The 22,345-nt window shown below is 37.4% G+C and overlaps 1 protein-coding gene across 3 annotated transcripts in view; it reads left to right on the top strand.

The window, feature by feature from the left end:
- Positions 1-22,345, top strand: part of LOC126457610 (trypsin-1-like) — a 74,947-nt gene that overhangs the window by 8,616 nt on the left and 43,986 nt on the right. For all 3 annotated transcript variants that reach the window (XM_050094062.1, XM_050094063.1, XM_050094061.1), the window contains exons 2-3: positions 9,938-10,026; positions 19,465-19,553. In XM_050094062.1, coding sequence (XP_049950019.1) covers positions 9,938-10,026; positions 19,465-19,553 — 178 coding nt within the window. The remainder of the gene's footprint in view (positions 1-9,937; positions 10,027-19,464; positions 19,554-22,345) is intronic.

The raw sequence follows: 22,345 nt of genomic DNA, 5'->3' as shown, positions 1-22,345 counted from the left end.
CGGTTAGGACAATGTGGCGAAATTTGGCGTTAATAGGCTATGGCAGCAGATGACCGACGTGAGTACCTTTGCTAACAGCACGACGTCGCTTGCAGCGCCTTTCCTGGGCTCGTCACCATACTGGCTGGATCCTAGGCGACTGGAAAACCACGGCCTGGTCAGATGAGTCCTGATTTCAGTTGGTAAGAATTGATGGTAGGGTTCAAGTGCGGCACAGACCTCATGAAGCTATTGACCCAAGTTGTCAACAGGGCACTGTGCCAGCTGGTGGTGGCTCAATAATGGTGTGGGTTGTGTTAATATGGCCGGCAGTTGTGGCCGAGCGGTTCTAGGCACTTCAATACGGAACCGCGCAGCTGCTACAGTCGCAGGTTCGAATCCTCCCTCGGGCATGGATGTGTGTGATGTCCTTAGGTTAGTTAGGTTTAAGTAGTTCTCTAAGTCTAGGGGACTGATGATCTCAGATGTTAAGTCCCATAGTGCTTAGAGCCATTTGAACCAATTTGTGTTTATATGGAATGGAGTAGATCCTCTGGATGTTCGGCTACTTGGAGACTATTTAAAATCATTCATGGATGTCATGTTCCCAAACAACAATGGAATTTTTATGGATGACAATGCACTGTGTCACCAGGCCACAATTGTTTGCGATTGGTTTGAAGAACTTTCTGGACAGTTAGAGCAAATGGTTGGCCACACAGATTGCCCGACATGAGCCACATCGAACATTTATAGGGCATAATCGAGAGGTCAGTTCGTGCACAAAATCCTGCACCGGTAACTCTTTCGCAATTATGAACTGCTGTAGAGACAGTACGGCTCAATCTCTCTACAGGGGACTTCCAACGACTTGTTGAGTCCATGCCACGTCGAGTTGCTGCACTATGCCAGGTAAAAGGAGGTCCAACAAGATATTGGGAGGCCTCCCATGACTTTTGTCACCTCATGTGGTAAAATGTCCATTGACTACATGTCATTTGAGGGGGACGGTAAGCTCTATTGAAAGAGACAATAGATTTGCTGAGGGGTAAGCGGTTATCCGAATGTTTCAGCCGCATAGGTCAAGACAAAAACTGGGAATATAAATCAGATTTTCCAGAACACACTGGACCAGCATTTAAAAATACCATGTCTGGAATTGGGTTTTAGTACTGCATCACTTCTTTCATTATGCAAGAAAATCAAGAGGAATACGGTTCAAATCTCCAACTAACCATTCAAATACGGATTATCTACTAAAATACATCCCATCTTTAGTATTAACACATGAACAATATTTTCCTCCATTCATTTCACTGAGATACATGTATAGTATCACAGTTAAATGACCCAGTAGCATTCCTACAGTTACTTGCTCTCCTCGTAGCTTCCCATGTACGAACCAGTCCAATGGTATCTGATGAAGGATAGCATTCAAGAGCGGCCCACTGCATAAAGTAGACGAACGCTGCCCAAAACAGGATCAATACCAACACTGTGCTAGTGGCTGTGACGCTTGTGATCTAGATCATGTGGTGCTGCTCCTCCCGATATTGCTGTACATGTGTACTGAAACACGTCCCTCTTGCCTCTCTATTAGCCCGTTTAAGGACAGAATTAGCTTAGGATCCAAAGTTTCATTCAGGTAGGTCAGATTTCTCACTGGGAGGATCGCTAGTGGCTTCCTTGGCTAGTAAGGCTGTAGTTGCATGATGTTGAACATGGTTTCCCCTGTAACACAGGCTGACAGGTGAAAGGTCTGCCCTGTTATGTCACAGTCTGTCCCGTTAATAAATATTCCACTCCTGTGCAGTTCCAAACGTTTAGCTGCACGACCCTACCTTGCTAGTAGCATTTCGCTACTACAACTTCAGTAATGCATACAAAATAAACCCAGTGTGCCCTGCTTGCTGGAAATAGGATTGTGGGCCACAGGACGTCCTGTGGACTATACAAACCTTCTGCTTTGTCTACACCTCACCTGTGCTGGAACCATATGCAGCACTCAGGTCAGGCAGATGGTAACCCTCCCCCTCTGACAATGTCAGAGTTCAGTTAGTGACATCATCACGTGACTACCACCATCTTATGTGATCAGCAGTACCTCCTGTGTCTTTCTTGGGTGAACACCCCCAAGGTTCCCCACTTAAAGAGGCGTGCATGTAAGTTGCAACGTGTGAACTTGACTTGCTCGTTGCTAATTGGAAATTGTATTAATTTATACAGACGTGCCAGATCCAACCTAATCTCAGCACCTTCTATGTGGTAATACAGTGATAGATTAGGCTTGTGTGGTTTAAATATGAGTTCCCATTCTGGCGGCAATTGGTCCTGCAGTTTCTGCAGGCCTACCAGGATCTGATCCAGCATTTACAGAGCTGGACTCAGGTTCCTGTGAGCCACATGTAAGACTGCTCACTGCAAATCCTTTACCAATACCTGAGCATCCCACTAGCTATCAGTTAAATACTGGCAAAGCAGTATTGATGTAGGGTAACAATAAGTTCAGGTCAAGGTATGCCTCTGTGGTCTGTGCAGCTGTCCTGTAGTTCAATAGAAAAGTCCGTAAAAGTTCAGTGTCCTGTGCATCGATCTGACAACAAGATACGGCAGTATCATCGAAGGCAGAATCAGGACCAACAGGAAGGTGAGAAAGGGCTTCAGCATTTGCATGCTTGATGTGGGCCATTATAGTATTTCATACTGACACTTTGACAATAACAAAGCCCAACATTTCAGCTTCTGGTCCGCACACGGTGGAACAGGTTCAGATGGATGAAACAAAGATTAGAGATAACACATACTTCAAATAGATCTAAACATTTAGTGAAACACTTATTAGAACCAAAATACTTTAATATGGAGGCTCCGCAAGGTAGCATATTAGGACCAATACTGTTCCTGATATACATCAATGACCTTCCCAGTAGTGTTACTCATGGTGAAAAAATCCTCTTCGCTGATGACAGCAATATTATAGTCACTGAGAAAACAAGAGAACTCCTTGCCGAGAAAGCAAATGAAACTCTCAAGGAAGTTTATGATTGGTCAATAAGTAATAAAGTGACATTGAACACAAAGAAAACTAATGCCGTGTATTTCAGTTTGAAGGGGAAAAATGACAATGTTAAATTAAATGTAGATGGCACCTCTACAGACTGTGTAACAAATGCAAAATTTCTAGGAATGAATACTGATTCTCAGCTGAAGTGATGTGGACACACAAAGCTACTTGCAAAGAGAATGTCATCAGCACATTGTGTCCTTAAAACCCTATCATCAGTGTGTAACATGCAGTGTCTTTTAGTTACATGTTATTCATATGTACACTCAATTCTTAGCTATGGAATTCTTTTTTGGGGAACAAATGCACAAATTATGAACACAATTTTCAAATTCCAGAAAAGAACCATAAGAATAATAACCAAAAATACTAGTCAAGCTCATTGTAAACATCTGTTCAGAACACTGGGGATTTTAATTGCTCCATGTGAATAAATTTACCAGTCAGTTGTGCACATCCAAAAATAACATTGGTAATTAATGCACAAACAGCTCTCTCCATGACCATGCAACAAGACAATAGACTCAACCTACATTTACCAAGAAAAAATAAACATAAAACTCAAAACAGCAATTTCTACCAAGGAATAAATTGTACAATAAATTACCAAAAGAGATTAAAGAAATTGCCAAAATACATTTATTTAAAAAGGCAGCTAAAAAGTACTGGTTATGCAATACATTTTATACATTGAAGGACTACTTAGCTGAAACAGAGTAGGGGTTTGATAAAAATTTTTATACAAATAAATAATAATTATAATTATAAAATATCCAACATTCCACATAACACCTTCACTTTAGGTTTTTTCCTTCTTTTTTCCATTCTAGAAATACTTATCCCAAGATATGCATAGCACAATACTAACACCTTTTCCTCTTTCTGAGCTCAACATCTCACTCTTCATGGAGGGATGCTGACTCAGTTTTTCAGGATAGCAAATGGAAAGTTGCCGTACATAAAATGCCCCAGAGATCACCAGTGTGTGTGTGTGTGTGTGTGTGTGTGTGTGTGTGTGTGTGTGTGTGTGTGTGTGTGTGTGTGTGTATGTGTGTAGTGAGTGAAGTGTTATGAAACATTGTGTGTATAGTGTGTGCAGTGACTGATAGTGAGATATGAGTGAACAATGTGGCATTACATCATTTAATAAGTTATTTGTAAAAAAAGTATTGTATACCAGGAGAAAATCTAATGACTGTCTCTGTGAATATATGTGTATACAAATTAGCTTATTTTAAATTGATCTAAATTTGTAAATACTTTGACATGTCCTACATCCTTGTAAAAAGAGATCTACAGATGAATAAAGCTACTACTACCACTGAGACTGAAGTGGCTTAAGTTGCGTCACTAGGTAAAACTTCCGACCAAACAGATAGTGGTGAAACTTTGTCACAACATATATAACAGCGAGCGCTTCCTTCTACATTTGGGAATAATTACAGTGCGTCTCGGTCAATAACTTGGAAACAAAAGCAATTACCCTGTCCTGTGAACCAAAATGTGCGACAGCACAGCACTGATTCCTTACAAAGAAGCGTCTACTGCCAAAACCACAGACAGCGGGATCGAAATGAACAAGGCATCTCTCACTCAATAAGGCATTTTTAAGTTTCTGGAATGCATCCTGACACTCTTTGGTCCAAACAAAAGGCACATTCTGCCGGCACAAATGATGCAACAGAGCCACGATATGGGCTGAATTGTGTATAAACGGGATATAATATGTCATCTTCTCAAGAACTTATTGCAATGCTGCCTCATTCCACTGGACAGGGAATTCCTGCATGGTCAACAAATGTGAGTGGAGAGGATGAACACCCTGGCTATTAAGAACATGGCTTAGGTAGTGAATTTCAGACTAAAAAAAGGCACACGTGCCCAGGTGACACTGCAAACCTGCAGCTGAAAGTACTTGAAATAGAGTACGAATGTTACTTACATGTTCCTTTGGTGTAGGTCCTGACACCACAATATCATCAAAGTAATTTGAACAGAATGGAACTTTTGCAATAAGCTCAAACAGTCCATGGGTGTACTGCCGGTCCATAGTGTCCAGCGGGCACAATATTTCGGCAATCAGACATGTCGCCATCGTCAGGTGTGCTAACGAACTGAGCAAAGAAAAAAAACAGGAGACCAGGGCGGCTGAGGCAATTACACCGGTGCCATCACAGATGCAGACACTAGCATCTCAGTGCCCGCTGACGAGCAATCGCGGGCGCGAACCGCAGAGAGAACACCTCACAGGGGATTTAAGGCAGCCACCCGCCCTCAGGAGCTCACTCAGTTTGTCAGCACCCCTGACGATGGCAACATATCTGTTCGTCAAAATATTGTACCCATTGGACACTATGGACCGGCAGTACACCCGTGAACTGTTCGAGCAAGAAATATGCCGGGATAAACTAAAAAAATCACATTTGCAGTAAGCTGTTCTAAATAGCATTGGAATACGGCAGGCATGGAAACGCTGACAAAGGGTAAGAGTAAATATTTGAGCACCCCTAAATGTGAGTTGACTACAAACCATTTCTGAGACTCCTCATTGAGCAGAATTTACAAATTCACATTGCATAAGTCAATTTTTGAAAAATAGTGGCCCGCGCCAAGCGTGTCCATTAATTCCTCAGGGTGAGGAAACAAACAAGCATCAATTATTGTTTGCGGATTCACAGTGAGTTTAAATCAACACAAAGTTGAAGTGTTCCAGAAGACTTTGATAAGATGACTGAGGGGGAAGCCCGTTGACTAGCCTAGATAGGAGCAACAACACCATTGTCTTTCCATTCTTAAAGTTCACCTGCAACTTTCTCTTTAAATGCATGAGGGTGAGACACATCCTCAAAATTTTAGGTTGCGCAGCATCCTTCATTATAAAGCACCACAAAATTATTTGCTCTGCCAAGTCCTTCAGATAACTCCTCAATCAATTGAGTAACACTGTCTTTTGGATTGAAAGAAGAAACAGAATGTACATTGTCCTGAATACGAAGACCGAACAAATCAAATGAATCTATCCCAAAAATATTTTCACAGTTTCGTGATCACAAAAATGTAAATGTCACTGTTCTGTTATGAGACTGGAATGTGGCATGCAAACTACATGTACAAAACACTGGAATGTCCTGACCCATATAAGCAGTAATTTGCGTGCAAGATTTTGTCAACTGTGGTGAGCCCAACTGTTCATAAGTGGGATGACTAAGCAGTGTAATAGAAGCGCCAGTGTCTAACTGAAGTCGCACACAACATCCAGCAATGACTAAGTTCACCATTTGTTTGACTGGCATTGTACTAGAGAGCGAGTGCGGGTAGAGCTCTTTTTCTGTTGCAAGCACACAGATTGTACATGACCTGGCTTTCCACTAGCAAAGCAAGTCACATTTTATGAAGGGCAATTTTGTCTTATATGTGGGGGAAAAACAGTGGGGATGATTTTGCAGCAGACTCATAGGTTGACACCTGTTTACTCTGGTCATGGCGCGGTGCCACGATTCAGTGCTGCAGTTGGTCACGAGGCCATACCAGTTTGTCACTAAAGAACTTGTAATGAGTTGCAGCAAATCTATCCTATCCACGTTGTTGTAACTCCATCCTGGATTTTCCATTGTTTGACAATCTAAAAAGACTTTTAGCTGAACAGATAAATTAAATAAAATTCTATAAACTCAAAAGTTATTCAAACAATATCCATTGGTCCAGAAATTCTGTTTTAGTCCATCTTAGTTGACAGTTGTAGAAGTCTTCAGTATCATTCTGCAAAGTATAATATGACCTTATCATATGCAGAATGTTTATCAATATAAGGCATAGGGTGGTTTAACACAATCTGGAACATGGTATTTATATGTCTGACTTAAAGGTATCATATATGAAGACTAATGCTTGGAATATCAGAAATTAGAACACACAATGCAAACAATAGAAGATTTAATTTTTACTGCCTATACATGCCTATCATGAGTACTTCATTATCTTGTTAATGAGAGGGCGGCCGAGTTGTCGTTCTTCAATCAGTGTCATTCTTCCACAACTTTGACTGCAAGTTTATTGAAATCAAATGCTCCAGCTGTCAATATTGTTATCTTTTTAATCACACAACCAGTTTTTATTCAATTACAGATCATTTTAGGCATATTATGTATTTACAATGAGAACAGCATGGCCACGTAGTGAAATGTATAGAACTGAAAGACAAATGTTGTTGTTAATTAGAGTTATTCTGGATAGATAGAGTAAGAATTTTCTGTGGGTTAATCTGCAAATGATTTGATTATTACAACAATAAACTCAACAACATAACGTTATTTGTTTCATTGTAAGTTTCAGTGATTGATTGATTTTTATTTTGTCTCATTTGATTACATTATGTAAAGAGTGTGTATTTGTAATATAGGACAGATCAACTTAACCTAATATTGTAAAATATTTAGCCTATATATTACAATATAAAATGTCATACTATAAGCTATTTACATACATCACACTACAATATTTTCCATTGATTACAATATATACATACAAGTAATAACAGCATTTCCTATTATTTACACACATACTCATAATCTTATTTCCATTAAGCAGTTCTTTAGATGTTTATAGAATGTCCTTTCACTCATACTGTCATGTAGACTCTTAAGAGTATGCTTTACCAATTGTACCCCTGAATAGTGAGGATCTTTTCAACAGTTCACAGTCTGTGTGGTATACTTCTCAGCTGGCCTTTATTTCTTGTATCATGTGAATTAACATCTGCACTTTTTCTAGTAATGTACCATCTTTCACTAATTATATTATTGTTCTGTATATGTACATAGATGGAAAAGTCAACATTTTTAGATTACAGAAGGCAGTTCTGCATGAGTCTATTCGTTTTTTATTCCAAATGGAACTAATGACCTGGTTTTGCAAAACAACAATTTTTTTGTATTATTGCTGCTGGAGTTTCCCCAAACAGTAATTCCATACTGCAAGTTGTTGTTGTTGTGATCTTCAGTCCTGAGAGTGGTTTGATGCAACTCTATATGCTACTCTATCCTGTGCAAGCTTCTTCATCTCCCAGTACCTACTGCAACCTACATCCTTCTGAATCTGCTTGGTGTATTCATCTCTTGGTCTCCCTCTACGATTTTTACCCTCCACACTGCCCTCCAATATTAAATGGCAAGTATGGTTCAAATAAAGCAGGGTACACTGGACATAGAAGTTTTTTTGTTAACATAATGTCAAGCTGTTACATAATAAATATTAAAGTGCTTACTTTACAACAGACATTGTCTATATCTTGTCTCCATGGGAGCTTATTGTAAACTGTAATTCTCAATAATTTTGTAGAGGTAACTTCTTCCAATCTTGTTTAATCTATGAATATATGTATGTGGTCTTCCTTTTCTTCCTATTTTTCCCTATTTGTGAATCATGAACATTATCTTTTTTAGATTTGTAAGGAAGTCACTGTGTATGAGTCACCATACTGCATTATTTGTCAACATAAACCAATTTCTTTCCAGTGTGTCCAGATTTTCTTCTACACTCACTATTGTCATGTCATCACTTATCTTTCTCACTTACTTTTATGTTGATTATAAACAGGTTGAATAGAAATGGGCCAAGCATGGATCCCTGATTACAGATCTGTATTCAAATTCTGTTATCACATACTACTTTTTGTTACTGATACATCATTTTATCGACTGCACTGCATGCCGATGTACACCATACCTCTCAAGTTTTTTATTTGGTGCATCAAAAGCTTTAATCAAATCAAGAAAAACAGCATGCATCTATAATGGATTCTGTTAGGCTTCAGATAGAGGTTTCTGTAAACTTCTTTCTTTTTAAACTATGTTGTGCTGGAATCAGAATCCTATGTTTCTTGAGAAATGTGGACATCCTACTATATATGACCATCTCTGAAAAATCATAGATTAAAGATACTAGTCTATAGTTATTCAGGTCATCTTTGTCACCTTTCTTAGATGTTGATTCTAATTTGCTTATTTTTAATTTTTCGGCAAATCATCCTCCTTTGAAAGAGAAATTTGCTATATCCAAAAGAGGTTCAATTATTTCTTCATTTGCAAACTTCATTAGATATTTTTGATATTCAATTATCTCCTACAGATGTCTTTGGTTTTAATTTCTGAATTGAGGAACATTGAGTGGGATGTTGCCCAAGTATTGTGCTTTGATCCCTGACGATTTCTTTCCCCCTTCAAATTTTGCACAACATGCACAAAATTGTTGTTGAATATAGTAGCATTTTTTGTTCTATATGTAACTATATTATTCTCAATACACATTGACTTTACAAAATTTTGGTTATTTACACAATTTCACTACATATTTGAGTGCTGATTATGTGCCATACTGTTTTACTTTTATGACTTGAATTCACTATGACTCTGTCTATTGGACTGGCTTTTGCTTTTCTTATTGATTTCTTGTACTTCTTCTGATGCTATTTATATATCTCCATGTCTCATGTTCATCTGAATTCCTTTACTCTGGTCCTGAGTCCAATCATTTCTTTGATAATTCATAGCCTACCATGACATTTCTTTTTCTGACAGCTCATTTTGGGGAAGACTGGATGAAAATGATGGAGTAGTGTGTTTAAAAATGCTTCATATTTCTCATTTGTGCTTTGTGCTTGCATTGTTCCAGTGCAATCTTCATTCCTCAGTGTTATTTTTCAAATGTTCATGTTTTGTGGAATGATAATCTTGACGCCTCCTTTGTCTTGTTTTATTTATATTTTTGAGCTCCATTTTTGTAGATACAAAACATTCAACCATGATGATGAGAGTTTGCTGTTTGCAGAACTTATGTTTTAGAAATGCATTTAAAACAATTTTAATGCAGCCAGGATTGACTTCATATTTATTTCAGGTGTAAGATCAGAAAGAAATCATGGAATTGATGAAGCTAACAGGATTATTGGTGGAAACACTGCAAATATAGAAGATTTTCCCTATCAGGTACAAACATGAGCATATTGTTTGATTACATTTTTTTCATATAACATTAATACGAGCATTTAACAAATATTAAGTCAGGAGCAAAACAATCTGTTGAGATTATGACCACAGTTATAAAAAAAGGTATTAGTTCCTTATATTTCTTTCATTTTTCTACGAAGGTTCAAATAAATATTAAAATTGCACTTAACAAATTGAAGATATAATATCAGGGACTCATCAATACAGCTACTGTCCACCTAATCAGAACTTAAAAAATGCAAACAATGCACAAAAATTAGTATGAAATACAAAGAAGGGCAGCACAAATGGAATATATTCAACGAGCTTCTATCAAACATAAAGCAAGAAATTAAGAATCTGTATTAGTTCAAAAGAATATTAAAAACGTACCTCATTAGCCTCCTTTTCTACAACTTATCAGGATATCTAAATTCAGGAACTGGAAAGTTCTGTTACCTACACAGCAAGTGGCACTGTTTGTTTTACAGCTGCATGACAAGTACGAACAGGACTCACTATTTACAGAATCAGGAAAAGCATTTTTTTTTAAGAAAATACCATTGTAATCAATTAAATATTAAGCAACTAACAGCAAACAAACAGCAGCTTCAGTGAAACTAAGAAGGCAGCAGCTCTTTTCCAAAGTAGCAACTTCCTTACTAATTTACTTGATTAAATTTAGCTGGCATAAGTGAGAATAGCTGTAAGGAGTCTAGTGATAGTTCACCATTATTACAGTGTAGAGATTAAGCCTCTGTTATATCCATGACTTCTGTTAATGTGTACCTTGAATAATTTCACATCCATGAAGGTTCTTTTTCTTGACAGAATCTGAATGAATCCTTGTACTTGTATAAATTGATAACATTTTCGCAAAAAACCAAAGAGCAGACACATTCAGTGATGTCCATGATTACAACACTAGAAGTAACATGAATGTATTCATCAAAATTGTACACAAATTACATGCTTGAAGAAATTGGTGAATATCTGAGCCCTTTCTCTTCTCTGAAGGCATTTATATAAATTAAAGGAATCAGACATTAATTTAGGAGAATAGTAGAGATTATATACAGTGTAAAAAATAAATTTTAGTTTAGTTTTGTTATTTGCATGCACCACAGATCATAATTGTGAATATTCAGTGTCAGTGAATAATATGCCAACATGCTGACTATTTAAATGATTGTCTTAAGGTATTACTTTTTTACATACAATGATCCATATTTAACCATGTTCAATCTCTCTCTCACTGTCTCTCTCTCTCTGTCTCTTTCAAACTTCCTGCAAACATGTCAAATAATTTAATACATTTACAATATAATTTACACCCTGCATAAACTGTAGTAATTATTTGACTCTTCACCTAGTAGCTTTTCACAAGCACAGGTGTCCAATAGTTGATTTAAGCATGAACAACTGGTTTCAACAATTTAAACTTGATATTTTTAACATACATGGTAACTCTGCTTTTCTATTTATCTTCCCTACAGATATAGACTGCTACTTTGTAGACACTGGTCTTTAACATACGGACACACAAGACATAGCAGTTTTCCATTGGAATTTAATATAATGTATGCAATAATATACACAAATAACAAGTTCATTAACTTTACTTTCTCCTCCTTTCACAAAATGCATCACAGTGACTTTATTAAATAAGTTTTGTTTATGTGTGATACATTATTTATCTCAGTTTCATTTAGAGCAGTCTGTCTGAATGAGGTAGTTGGCCTACAAAGGCTTATCTCTCACACTTACAATCACTGAAATTCTACCATGGTGATGGTTGCCCCTTCTTACATTTTCAGCTATCAGTTCATCATGGATTATAGGTAAAAGAAGCCGCATAGATGTTTGTGCTTCCATCTGTGCCACTGGGCATGATTACACAATATGTAAATGGCTTACGAGCAATAAGATTTAAGTAATTGCATAAAAATATAAAAATGCAGTAAATGAAGCAGGCAAAAAGGAATACAAACGTCTCAAAAATGAGATCGACAGGAAGTGCAAAATGGCTAAGCGGGGATGGCTAGAGGAAAAATGTAAGGATGTAGAGGCTTGTCTCACTAGGGGTAAGATAGAGACTGCCTACAGGAAAATTAAAGAGACCTTTGGAGAGAAGAGAACCACTTGTATGAATATCAAGAGCTCAGATGGCAACCCAGTTCTAAGCAAAGAAGGGAAGGCAGAAAGGTGGAAGGAGTATATAGAGGGTTTATACAAGGGCGATGTACTTGAGGACAATATTATGGAAATGGAAGAGGATGTAGATGAAGACGAAATGGAAGATACGATACTGCGTGAAGAGTTTGACAGAGCACTGAAAGACCTGAGTCGAAACAAGGCCCCGGGAGTAGACAACATTCCATTAGAACTACTGACGGCCTTGGGAGAGCCAGTCCTGACAAAACTCTACCATCTAGTGAGCAAGATGTATGAGACAGGTGAAATACCCTCAGACTTCAAGAAGAATATAATAATTCCAATCCCAAAGAAAGCAGGTGTTGACAGATTAGAAAATTACCGAACTATCAGTTTAATAAGTCACAGCTCGAAAATACTAACGCGAATTCTTTACAGACGAATGGAAAAACTGGTAGAAGCGTACCTCGGGGAAGATCAGTTTGGATTCCGTAGAAAAGTTGGAACACGTGAGGCAATACTAACCTTATGACTTATCTTAGAAGAAAGATTAAGAAAAGGCAAACCTACATTTCTAGCATTTGTAGACTTAGAGAAAGCTTTTGACAATGTTGACTGGAATACTCTCTTTCACATTCTAAAGGTGGCAGGGGTAAAATACAGGGAGTGAAAGGCTATTTACAATTTGTACAGAAACCAGATGGCAGTTATAAGAGTCGAAGGGCATGAAAGGGAAGCAGTGGTTGGAAAAGGAGTCAGACAGGGTTGTAGCCTCTCCCCGATGTTATTCAATCTGTATATTGAGCAAGCAGTAAAGGAAACAAAAGAAAAATTTGGAGTAGGTATTAAAATTCATGGAGAAGAAGTAAAAACTTTGAGGTTCGCCGATGACATTGTAATTCTGTCAGAGACAGCAAAGGACTTGGAAGAGCAGTTCAACGGAATGGACAGTGTCTTGAAAGGAGGATATAAGATGAACATCAACAAAAGCAAAACGAGGATAATGGAATGTAGTCAAATTAAATCGGGTGATGCTGAGGGAATTAGATTAGGAAATGAGACACTTAAAGTAGTAAAGGAGTTTTGCTATTTAGGGAGTAAAATAACTGATGATGGTCAAAGTAGAGAGGATATAAAATGTAGACTGGCAATGGCAAGGAAATCATTTCTGAAGAAGAGAAATTTGTTAACATCGAGTATAGATATAAGTGTCAGGAAGTCGTTTCTGAAAGTATTTGTATGGAGTGTAGCCATGTATGGAAGTGAAACATGGACGATAACTAGTATGGACAAGAAGAGAATAGAAGCTTTCGAAATGTGGTGCTACAGAAGAATGCTGAAGATAAGGTGGGTAGATCATGTAACTAATGATGAGGTATTGAATAGGATTGGGGAGAAGAGAAGTTTGTGGCATAACTTGACTAGAAGAAGGGATCGGTTGGTAGGACATGTTTTGAGGCATCAAGGGATCACAAATTTAGCATTGGAGGGCAGCGTGGAGGGTAAAAATCGTAGAGGGAGACCAAGAGATGAATACACTAAGCAGATTCAGAAGGATGTAGGTTGCAGTAGATACTAGGAGATGAAGAAGCTTGCACAGGATAGAGTAGCATGGAGAGCTGCATCAAACCAGTCTCAGGACTGAAGACCACAACAACAACAACAACATATAACATGGCATAAAAACTACAAACCAGTATTGCTGCTACAGTGTACATCTCAAAACCACTCCTTCTGAAATTGTTATTCCAGTAACAGTTAATTCATTACATTTACCATAGGGCTGATTAACAATGATGAGGAATGGGTCATTTAAATTTTTGGAGAGTGTTCTAACACACTATTTCACTCCTTTTTGTGCAAAAGGATCAGTAGGTAAAATATGGGCTGTTTTTTTTATAATATTGTGTTTATTACTATCTCAAATTACTTTCTCAAATTAAAATGATTGTTGACAACGAATTTCATCTGTGAATAATGCACTATGAAGCCACAGGTAATTTTGTAGCTGCTTAACAGGACAAAATCAAGATGTGCATTTGTGAAACCCACTAATAAACCTGATTACTTTTATGGATAGACTATCATTCCTTGCTAATGTTGTAAATGTAACACTTTCTTCTGTGTTATGAAAACTTTTTGCTCATGTTGAAAATGGCACCAAAATATTATTTCATAAAATAACAATGTAATAACATCAGTTTTTCGAGAGGGGAAATGTGTAGTACTTCTGATAGACACTTATAAAAACATCAGTGATTTACCTCCTGGCTTATGGAACTATTCACTCCTTCCTCAGGGAGGAGAGAGGAATACACTGGGGGAAGGTTAAAAAGGAATGTCAAGTCTCTCACACCCCAGGACGAGAGAGTCTCATCTGCAACAAGGATGAGTGTCCTATGGGTGAGTCCCTTTCATTCAGAGGTGTGAGAGACCTGCTGTTCCTTTCTAACCTTCCCCCAACCTATTCCTCTCTCCTCCCAATGAAAGAAAACACTAGTTCCATAAACTAGGAAGGGTATCACTGTCATTTTCATGTGTCTATTGGCGGTACTACATGCCTTGCCACCTGAAGGTAAAAATTGGCCAGCACTTTTGTCTCATAATTTATTAGTTTTTTTTCTTTGCTACAAATATGATCAACATATGATCTATGTCTTCCATGATCACAATTATACTCATGGCAATATTAGCTGAACCTCTACATCGTAGTAAGTCTAGTTTAAGTTTTCATCAGTAAACAACAAAAAAGTTAGAATTTTTTTATCCTGTTCATATTTCAAGCTGATACACTAAATTAATCAAAGGTTGTATATTTTTTACTTAAAAATACTCAGAACTCTGGTAACACTGTGTGTACAAAAACACTTAATATCTCTGACAAAAATATCTGACATTACATCTTCTCTCATGGTGCTTCACTGTTCAGCTCAGTGACAATATCTGCACCATCTGGAAAAGAGCTATGCTGCTCCATAGCTGAAATAAAATGGTAGCTTATAAAGATACAGCAAGAACAGCAGAGGAGCCATGATTGAATGCCCATGAGATGTGCTCGCATGGTTTAATTGGTAGTATACTGCTCATCAAAGACAGGGATCTGAACTTGAATCCTGGTTCTGCACAGAGTTCTAACATGAAACAATAATCATCCCAGCATATACTCTAAGCACAAACAAAACAAAAAGAAAACTGTATCTGTCAATCCAAAACAGTTCCGATGTTGATGCTATAGCACATTACAAGAAATACTGCAAAATATTAAAGACTGTAACATGGATGTCAAAGCAAATATATTACAAGGAAAAGATAGTCATATCAGATAACAAAATAAAGACAATATGGGATATAGTGAAGGAGGAGACTGGTAGAACCAGACATGAAGTGGAACAAATAGCATTAAATGATACATTGGTGACAGATGTGTTTAGTGTTGCAGAACTTTTCAACAAACATGTCATAACTGTTACTGAAAAGATGGGGTTGTCAGGTTCAGTAGATGCTGCCATGAAATACCTCAGACCAGACATTTCAAGTAACTTCCATAATATGAATTTGACCCTCACTACCCCAGCAGAAATAATGTCCGTCATAAAATCTTTAAAATCAAAAACATCTAGTGGGTATGATGAAATATCAACTAAGTTAATTAAAGAATGTGATTCTGAGCTAAGCAACATATTAAGCTATCTGTGTAACCAATCGTTTATCAGTGGAATATTTCCTGAATGGTTGAAATATGGTCAAGTTATGCCACTGTTTAAGAAGGGAGATAAAGAAATAGCATCAAATTTCTGTCCAATTTCACTGTTGCCAGCATTCTCAAAAATTTTAGAAAAAGTAATGTACAGGGCTATTACAAATGATTGAAGCGACTTCATAAATTCACTGTAGCTCCATTCATTGACATAGGGTCACGACACACTACATATACTTAGAAAAACTCATAAAGTTTTGTTTGGCTGAAGCCGCACTTCAGGTTTCTGCCGCCAGAGCGCTCGAGAGCACAGTGAGACAAAATGGCGACAGGAGCCGAGAAAGCGTGTGTCGTGCTTGAAATGCACTCACATCAGTCAGTCATAACAGTGCAACGACACTTCAGGATGAAGTTCAACAAAGATCCACCAACTGCTAACTTCATTCGGCAATGGTATGCGCAGTTTAAAGCTTCTGGATGCCTCTGTAAGGGGAAATCAACGGGTCGGCCTGCAGTGAGCGAAGAAACGGTCGAACGCGTGTGGGCAAGTTTCACGCGTAGCCCGCGGAAGTCGATGAATAAAGCAAGCAGGGAGCTAAACATACCACAGCCGACGGTTTGGAAAATCTTACGGAAAAGGCTAAAGCAGAAGCCTTACCGTTTACAATTGTTACAAGCCCTGACACCCGATGACAAAGTCAAATGCTTTGAATTTTCGGCGCGGTTGCAACAGCTCATGGGAGAGGATGTGTTCAGTGCAAAACTTGTTTTCAGTGATGAAGCAACATTTTTGTTAATGGTGAAGTGAACAGACACAATGTGCGAATCTGGGCGGTAGAGAATACTCACGCATTCGTGCAGCAAATTCGCAATTCACCAAAAGTTAACGTGTTTTGTGCAATCTCACGGTTTAAAGTTTACAGCCCCTTTTTCTTCTGCGAAAAAAACGTTACAGGACACGTGTATCTGGACATGCTGGAAAATTGGCTCATGCCACAACTGGAGACCAACAGTGCTGACTTCATCTTTCAACAGGATGGTGCTCCACCGCACTTCCATCATGATGTTCGGCATTTCTTAAACAGGAGATTGGAAAACCGATGGATCGGTCGTGGTGGAGATCATGATCAGCAATTCATGTCATGGCCTCCACGCTCTCCAGACTTAACCCCATGCGATTTCTTTCTGTGGGGTTATGTGAAAGATTCAGTGTTTAAACCTCCTCTACCAAGAAACGTGCTAGAACTGCGAGCTCGCATCAACGATGCTTTCGAACTCATTGATAGGGACATGCTGCGCCGAGTGTGGGAGGAACTTGATTATTGGCTTGATGTCTGCCGAATCACTAAAGGGGCACATATCAAACATTTGTGAATGCCTAAAAAAACTTTTTGAGTTTTTGTATGTGTGTGCAAAGCATTGTGAAAATATCTCAAATAATAAAGTTATTGTAGAGCTGTGAAATCGCTTCAATCATTTGTAATAACCCTGTAGAGTTGGCTTTATAACCATCTTATCTCAAATAACAAACTGTCAAAGTCACAGTTTGGATTTCTAAAGGGTTCTGGTATTGAGAAGGCTATCTACACTTACGGTGAAAATGTGCTTAATTCATTAGACAAAAAATTGCAGGCGACTGGTATATTTTGTGATCTGTCAAAGGCATTTGACTGTGTAAATCACAATATCCTTTTAAGTAAATTAGAATATTATAGTGTAACAGGAAATGCTGCAAAATGGTTCAAATCTTACATCTCTGGCAGGAAACAAAGGGTGTTATTAGGAAAGAGACATGTGTCAAGATATGAGGCAACATCCAACTGGGAACTAATTACATGTGGGGTCCCGCAAGGTCCCATTTTGGGGCCCTTACTTTTTCTTGTATATATCAATGACCTTTCATCAGTAACATTACCAGATGCCAAGTTCGTTTGGTTTGCTGATGATACAAACATTGCAATAAATAGCAAATCAAGTGTAGTCTTAGAGAGATCAGCTAATAAAATATTTGTGGACATTAATCACTGTTTCCTAGCCAATTCTTTGTCACTAAACTTTGAGAAAACACACTACATGCAGTTCAGAACTTGTAAGGGGTGTTCCATGAGTATATGTCTAACATATGATGACAAGAAGATAGAAGAAGTGGACAGTGTTAAATTCTTTGGATTACAGCTTGATAATAAATTCAACTGGGAGGAGCACACCACAGAACTGCTGAAGTGTCTTAACAAATCTCTAATTGCAATGCGAATTGTGTCAGACATAGGGAATATAAAAATGAAAAAGCTGGCATACTATGCTTACTTTCATTCCACAAGTATTTGTAAAATGACTCTTTCATATAGTGTTCATTAAAAAATGATGATCATTCCACTTGGGACCTGTGGAATGGTACATTAGCTTATTTGTTTTAGTTGTAAATATTTGTCATGTCTTGTTGTATTTCTGACATGTTCTACATCCTGGAGGACCTCCTCACTACAGATCAATTGGAATGAAAGTAAATATAATCTAATCTAAATAATAGATTTCATCCTTGGCATTACTGGTAATCGCAGTGTTTCTGGATCAGAATTTTTTTAGCTACAACACTGAGGCTCCTTCACATGTTTTAATGTATTTGGGAGGTCATTTACAAGTGTCAAGAACATAAGTAGCCCAAGCCCAAACTTCCAGGCACATAACATTCAATATTTTTCCATCCTGCATTTATTCTTCATTCTGTTGAGATAGTTGTTAATGTGGTCATCAGTTTTATGCTCTGTAAATGAAAAAATGTTCAAGAGTGGGATTAAAATTCAGAATAATAGGATATCAACAATAAGATTTGCTGATGGCATTTCTATTACAGTGAAAGAGAGGAAGAAATACTTAATGCAGTGAACAGTCTACCAAGCATAGAATATGGTTGAGAGTAAACAGAAGAAAGACAAAAGTAATTTGGAATACCAGAAATGAGGTTAGTGAGAAACTTAGCACCAAAACTGGGGACCACAAGGTAGATGAATTGAAGGAACTTATGCTCTACCTCTCATGACCTCACTATCGATGGGATGTTAAACACTAATCTCCTCCCTTCTTCTCTATATTTAATCAATCTGACTGCATCAGTAGCATACTGCTAATGATGTATGCGAACTTTATGGGACTGCTTTTCCTACTCATCTGCACTAACTTACATTTAGAGAGCTAGCTGACATTCATCACATCAGTTAGAAATTTTGTCTAAGTCGTCTTTGTATCCTCCTACAATCACTCCATGATGACACCTTTCCATGCACCACAGCATGATAAGCAAACAGCCACATATTGCTGCTCACCCTGTGTGTCAGATCATTTATGCACATAACACATAAAATTTATATAACACATAAAATGATTGTATATGTCCCTAACTGACAATTTATTACATAAGTAAATCTTTGTTTCATTATTGGTTTATTTTAAAACATCTGGAGATAGTTTTTTCTCTAAAGAAAGTTAATGTGTTATTTGTAATGTGTTAGTTTCCTGTCTCAATGGATTTGCATTGTCATATTTTAACTTTCACTGCAGAATGTTTCTTATGTTGAAACTTGTTATAGCTTTCTCTTGAAATTTCTGGTGCTCAAATCTGTGGTGCTGCTATACTGAGTGACATATGGGTCATTACTGCAGCTCACTGTGTAGCAAGGTGGGTACAGAATTAAGATAACTGAAACTATGATTTCTGTTAACACATTAAATTTACTGGTCTTTTCTCAATGGTATAAGAAAATGAACTCAAAGATGAAACTGCAGTCAACTGAATACAAAACAGGTATCAGCTTGCTAAGTGTCAAACACAAGGTGTGTTCTGCACAAAGTGCACAGAATGCTTTGTGGATGCTACCAACTGCTCTCTCTTTCAAATACCACATGCTCCATTAGTCTTTCTCTTGTTGCTGCTGCTAACAGTTTCTCATGAAACTTTAACATACAGAACACTATTACTTTAACTTATTCATCTAATATTTATTATGTTTCCTATGTGTTACTCACAATGAATACTACAATGATAAAATGCCCTTCACCATACAAGAAAAAGTATAAAAACAAACACCAAATGTTGAATGTGGAATCCAAAACATATGTGACAGAGAGAATTTGCAGAATGACTATACTGTTTGGTTTGTTATGCGATACACTGCCTCTAGTTACTGTTCATCACTCTATCATCCACTTTCCCAACTGCTCACCAGTTGGTAGACAAAACTGGAATGAGGTCAGTTACCAGTAGTGAGGAATAACTGGATAAGTGTGTGTGAAATAATGGTGGAAGAAAAGTGAAGTCAACCTTTAAAATGTAGTGCAGAAAGGAAAGGAAAATAATCAATAAATAAGTAAATAAATGCAAAACAGTTGAATTATGGGAGAACTAAATGTTACTTTAACAGTTTACGGTAGCTCTTGTAGTACTTATTTCATGTGACTTATTGAAATAGTGTACAGTCTTACTTCAGTGTTCAAAAATATCTTCACCCATGCTGATTGCTAATCAAGCCTGTAATTTAATAGAACTTTGATTTCATACACTAATTTAAAACTGGATCACAGAACTTTCTTTCATTTATTAAAATGTAACATGAACAATGTAGATGTTCTGTGTGTGTCAGAACACTGGTTAACAGAAAATCAAGTAGACAGTTTCATTCCTCAAGGATCTATTGCGGTGCAGGAAACAAGCAAAATGTTGGTACTGGAATTTACATCAAGCATAGTTTAAAATTTTGAAAACTGGACATGGCACCACAAAGCTCAGAAATAGATGCAGAGTTTAGTTGTGTGAGACTGATTGAAGAAAATATAATACATGTTAGCCTATATAGGTCTCCAAATGGTGATGTAATTGTATTTTTTTTTTTTTTTTTTTACCAATATGAATTAGTCGTAAACAACCAATTTAAGTTTAAAAGAAATGTTTCTATCAATGTGGATTTTAACACTGAAATGGAAAATTCAGAGCAACAAGGTTCTAATACTTTTTTTAAAAAATATTTTAAGATTCTTAAACTTGCATTGCACTTATGGAGGCATCTCTAGATGATATTATTGTAATTTACATAGAGATGAATATGTGACTAGCCTGGCTGGTGGAAGGTTGCAGACCATGATCCATTGCCTTTAAAATTATATAAGAACCAACTTATTCCAACGAATTTTGTGGAGGCATGGAAAAGAGGTCAGGCATTATGTTCTTTACTGCTACGTCAAACGATACAAATTGGTTGAAAATGAGTGTCAAACAGGAAAAGTAGGAGTTAAAAATGGTTTTGATAATTTTTTAACAGAATATAATGATATGGTGTCCATCTTCCCCTTTAATAAAAGTTAGCTCCTCAGGTAAAGGTGAAACCAAAACGTTAATTAGTACACAAAAGAATTAGCACAAATAGAGAGAAAAAAAATGCTCTTACTTTATCAATTATATAAAAGTGAGGCTAATCGAGGAACTGAGCTGAGGGATATAGTTCACAATACTTATCTTGAAAGTAAAAAAGACTGGAAAGTATGCTCTTACAATACAGAAAAGCAGCGTGTGAAACATACTTAGAAAGTGCTTCAAATAACTATAAAGCAGCATAGGAAGTTTTAGGAAAAACCATTCTTCCAGCCATGTACAGGAGGTGAACAAAAATATGGAACCATCAAAAATACATTATCATGCTTAAAATGGTGTGGGGAAAACTGTTGCCTGTTGGCATTCAAAATAGCTTCCAGGCATCTCAGAATTGAGAAATACAGGTCTTGTACAGTTTTTGGGGGAATCTTATACCACTTTTCCTGCAAAATAGTGGCAAGTTCAGGTAACAATGATGCAGGTGAATAGCAATCATGAACCCTTTCTCCAAAGTGGATCCCAAAGATTCAATAACATTGAGATCGGATGACTGTGGCGGCCACGTAAAGTGTGACAATTCGTACTTGTGCTCACAAAACAAGTCCTTGATTATGTGAGCTGTGTGAACAAGGGCCCTGTTATCTTGGAACAGAACATCATCACTGCAGACAAACATTGTTCCATAGGATGGACCTGATCTGCTAAAATCATCACATAATCCTTGGCAGTCTACGTCTATATCTATATCTGTGCAAGCCACCATACAGTGTATGGACTAGGGTACCCTGTACCACTACTAGTCATTTGCAAATAGAGTGACAAAAAAATGACTGTCTATATTCCTCTGTATGAGTCTCCATTTCTCATCTCTTATCTTTTTTTTGTTCTTGCACGCAATGTATGAGGGAGGCAGTAGAATCATGTGGCAGCCAGCTTCCAATGCCGGTTCTCTAAATTTTCTGAATAATGTTTCCCAAAAAGAACATTTCCTCCCCTCCAGGGATTCCCATTTGAGTTCCCAAACCATCTCAGTAACAGTTACACATTATTCAAATCTACCGGTAACAAATGTAGCAGCCCACATCTGAATTTTTTTTATGTCCTCC

Source organism: Schistocerca serialis, chromosome 2, assembly GCF_023864345.2.
Source record: "Schistocerca serialis cubense isolate TAMUIC-IGC-003099 chromosome 2, iqSchSeri2.2, whole genome shotgun sequence".
NCBI classification, from domain to species: domain Eukaryota; kingdom Metazoa; phylum Arthropoda; class Insecta; order Orthoptera; family Acrididae; genus Schistocerca; species Schistocerca serialis.
This window is presented reverse-complemented; position numbering and strand designations above follow the sequence as displayed.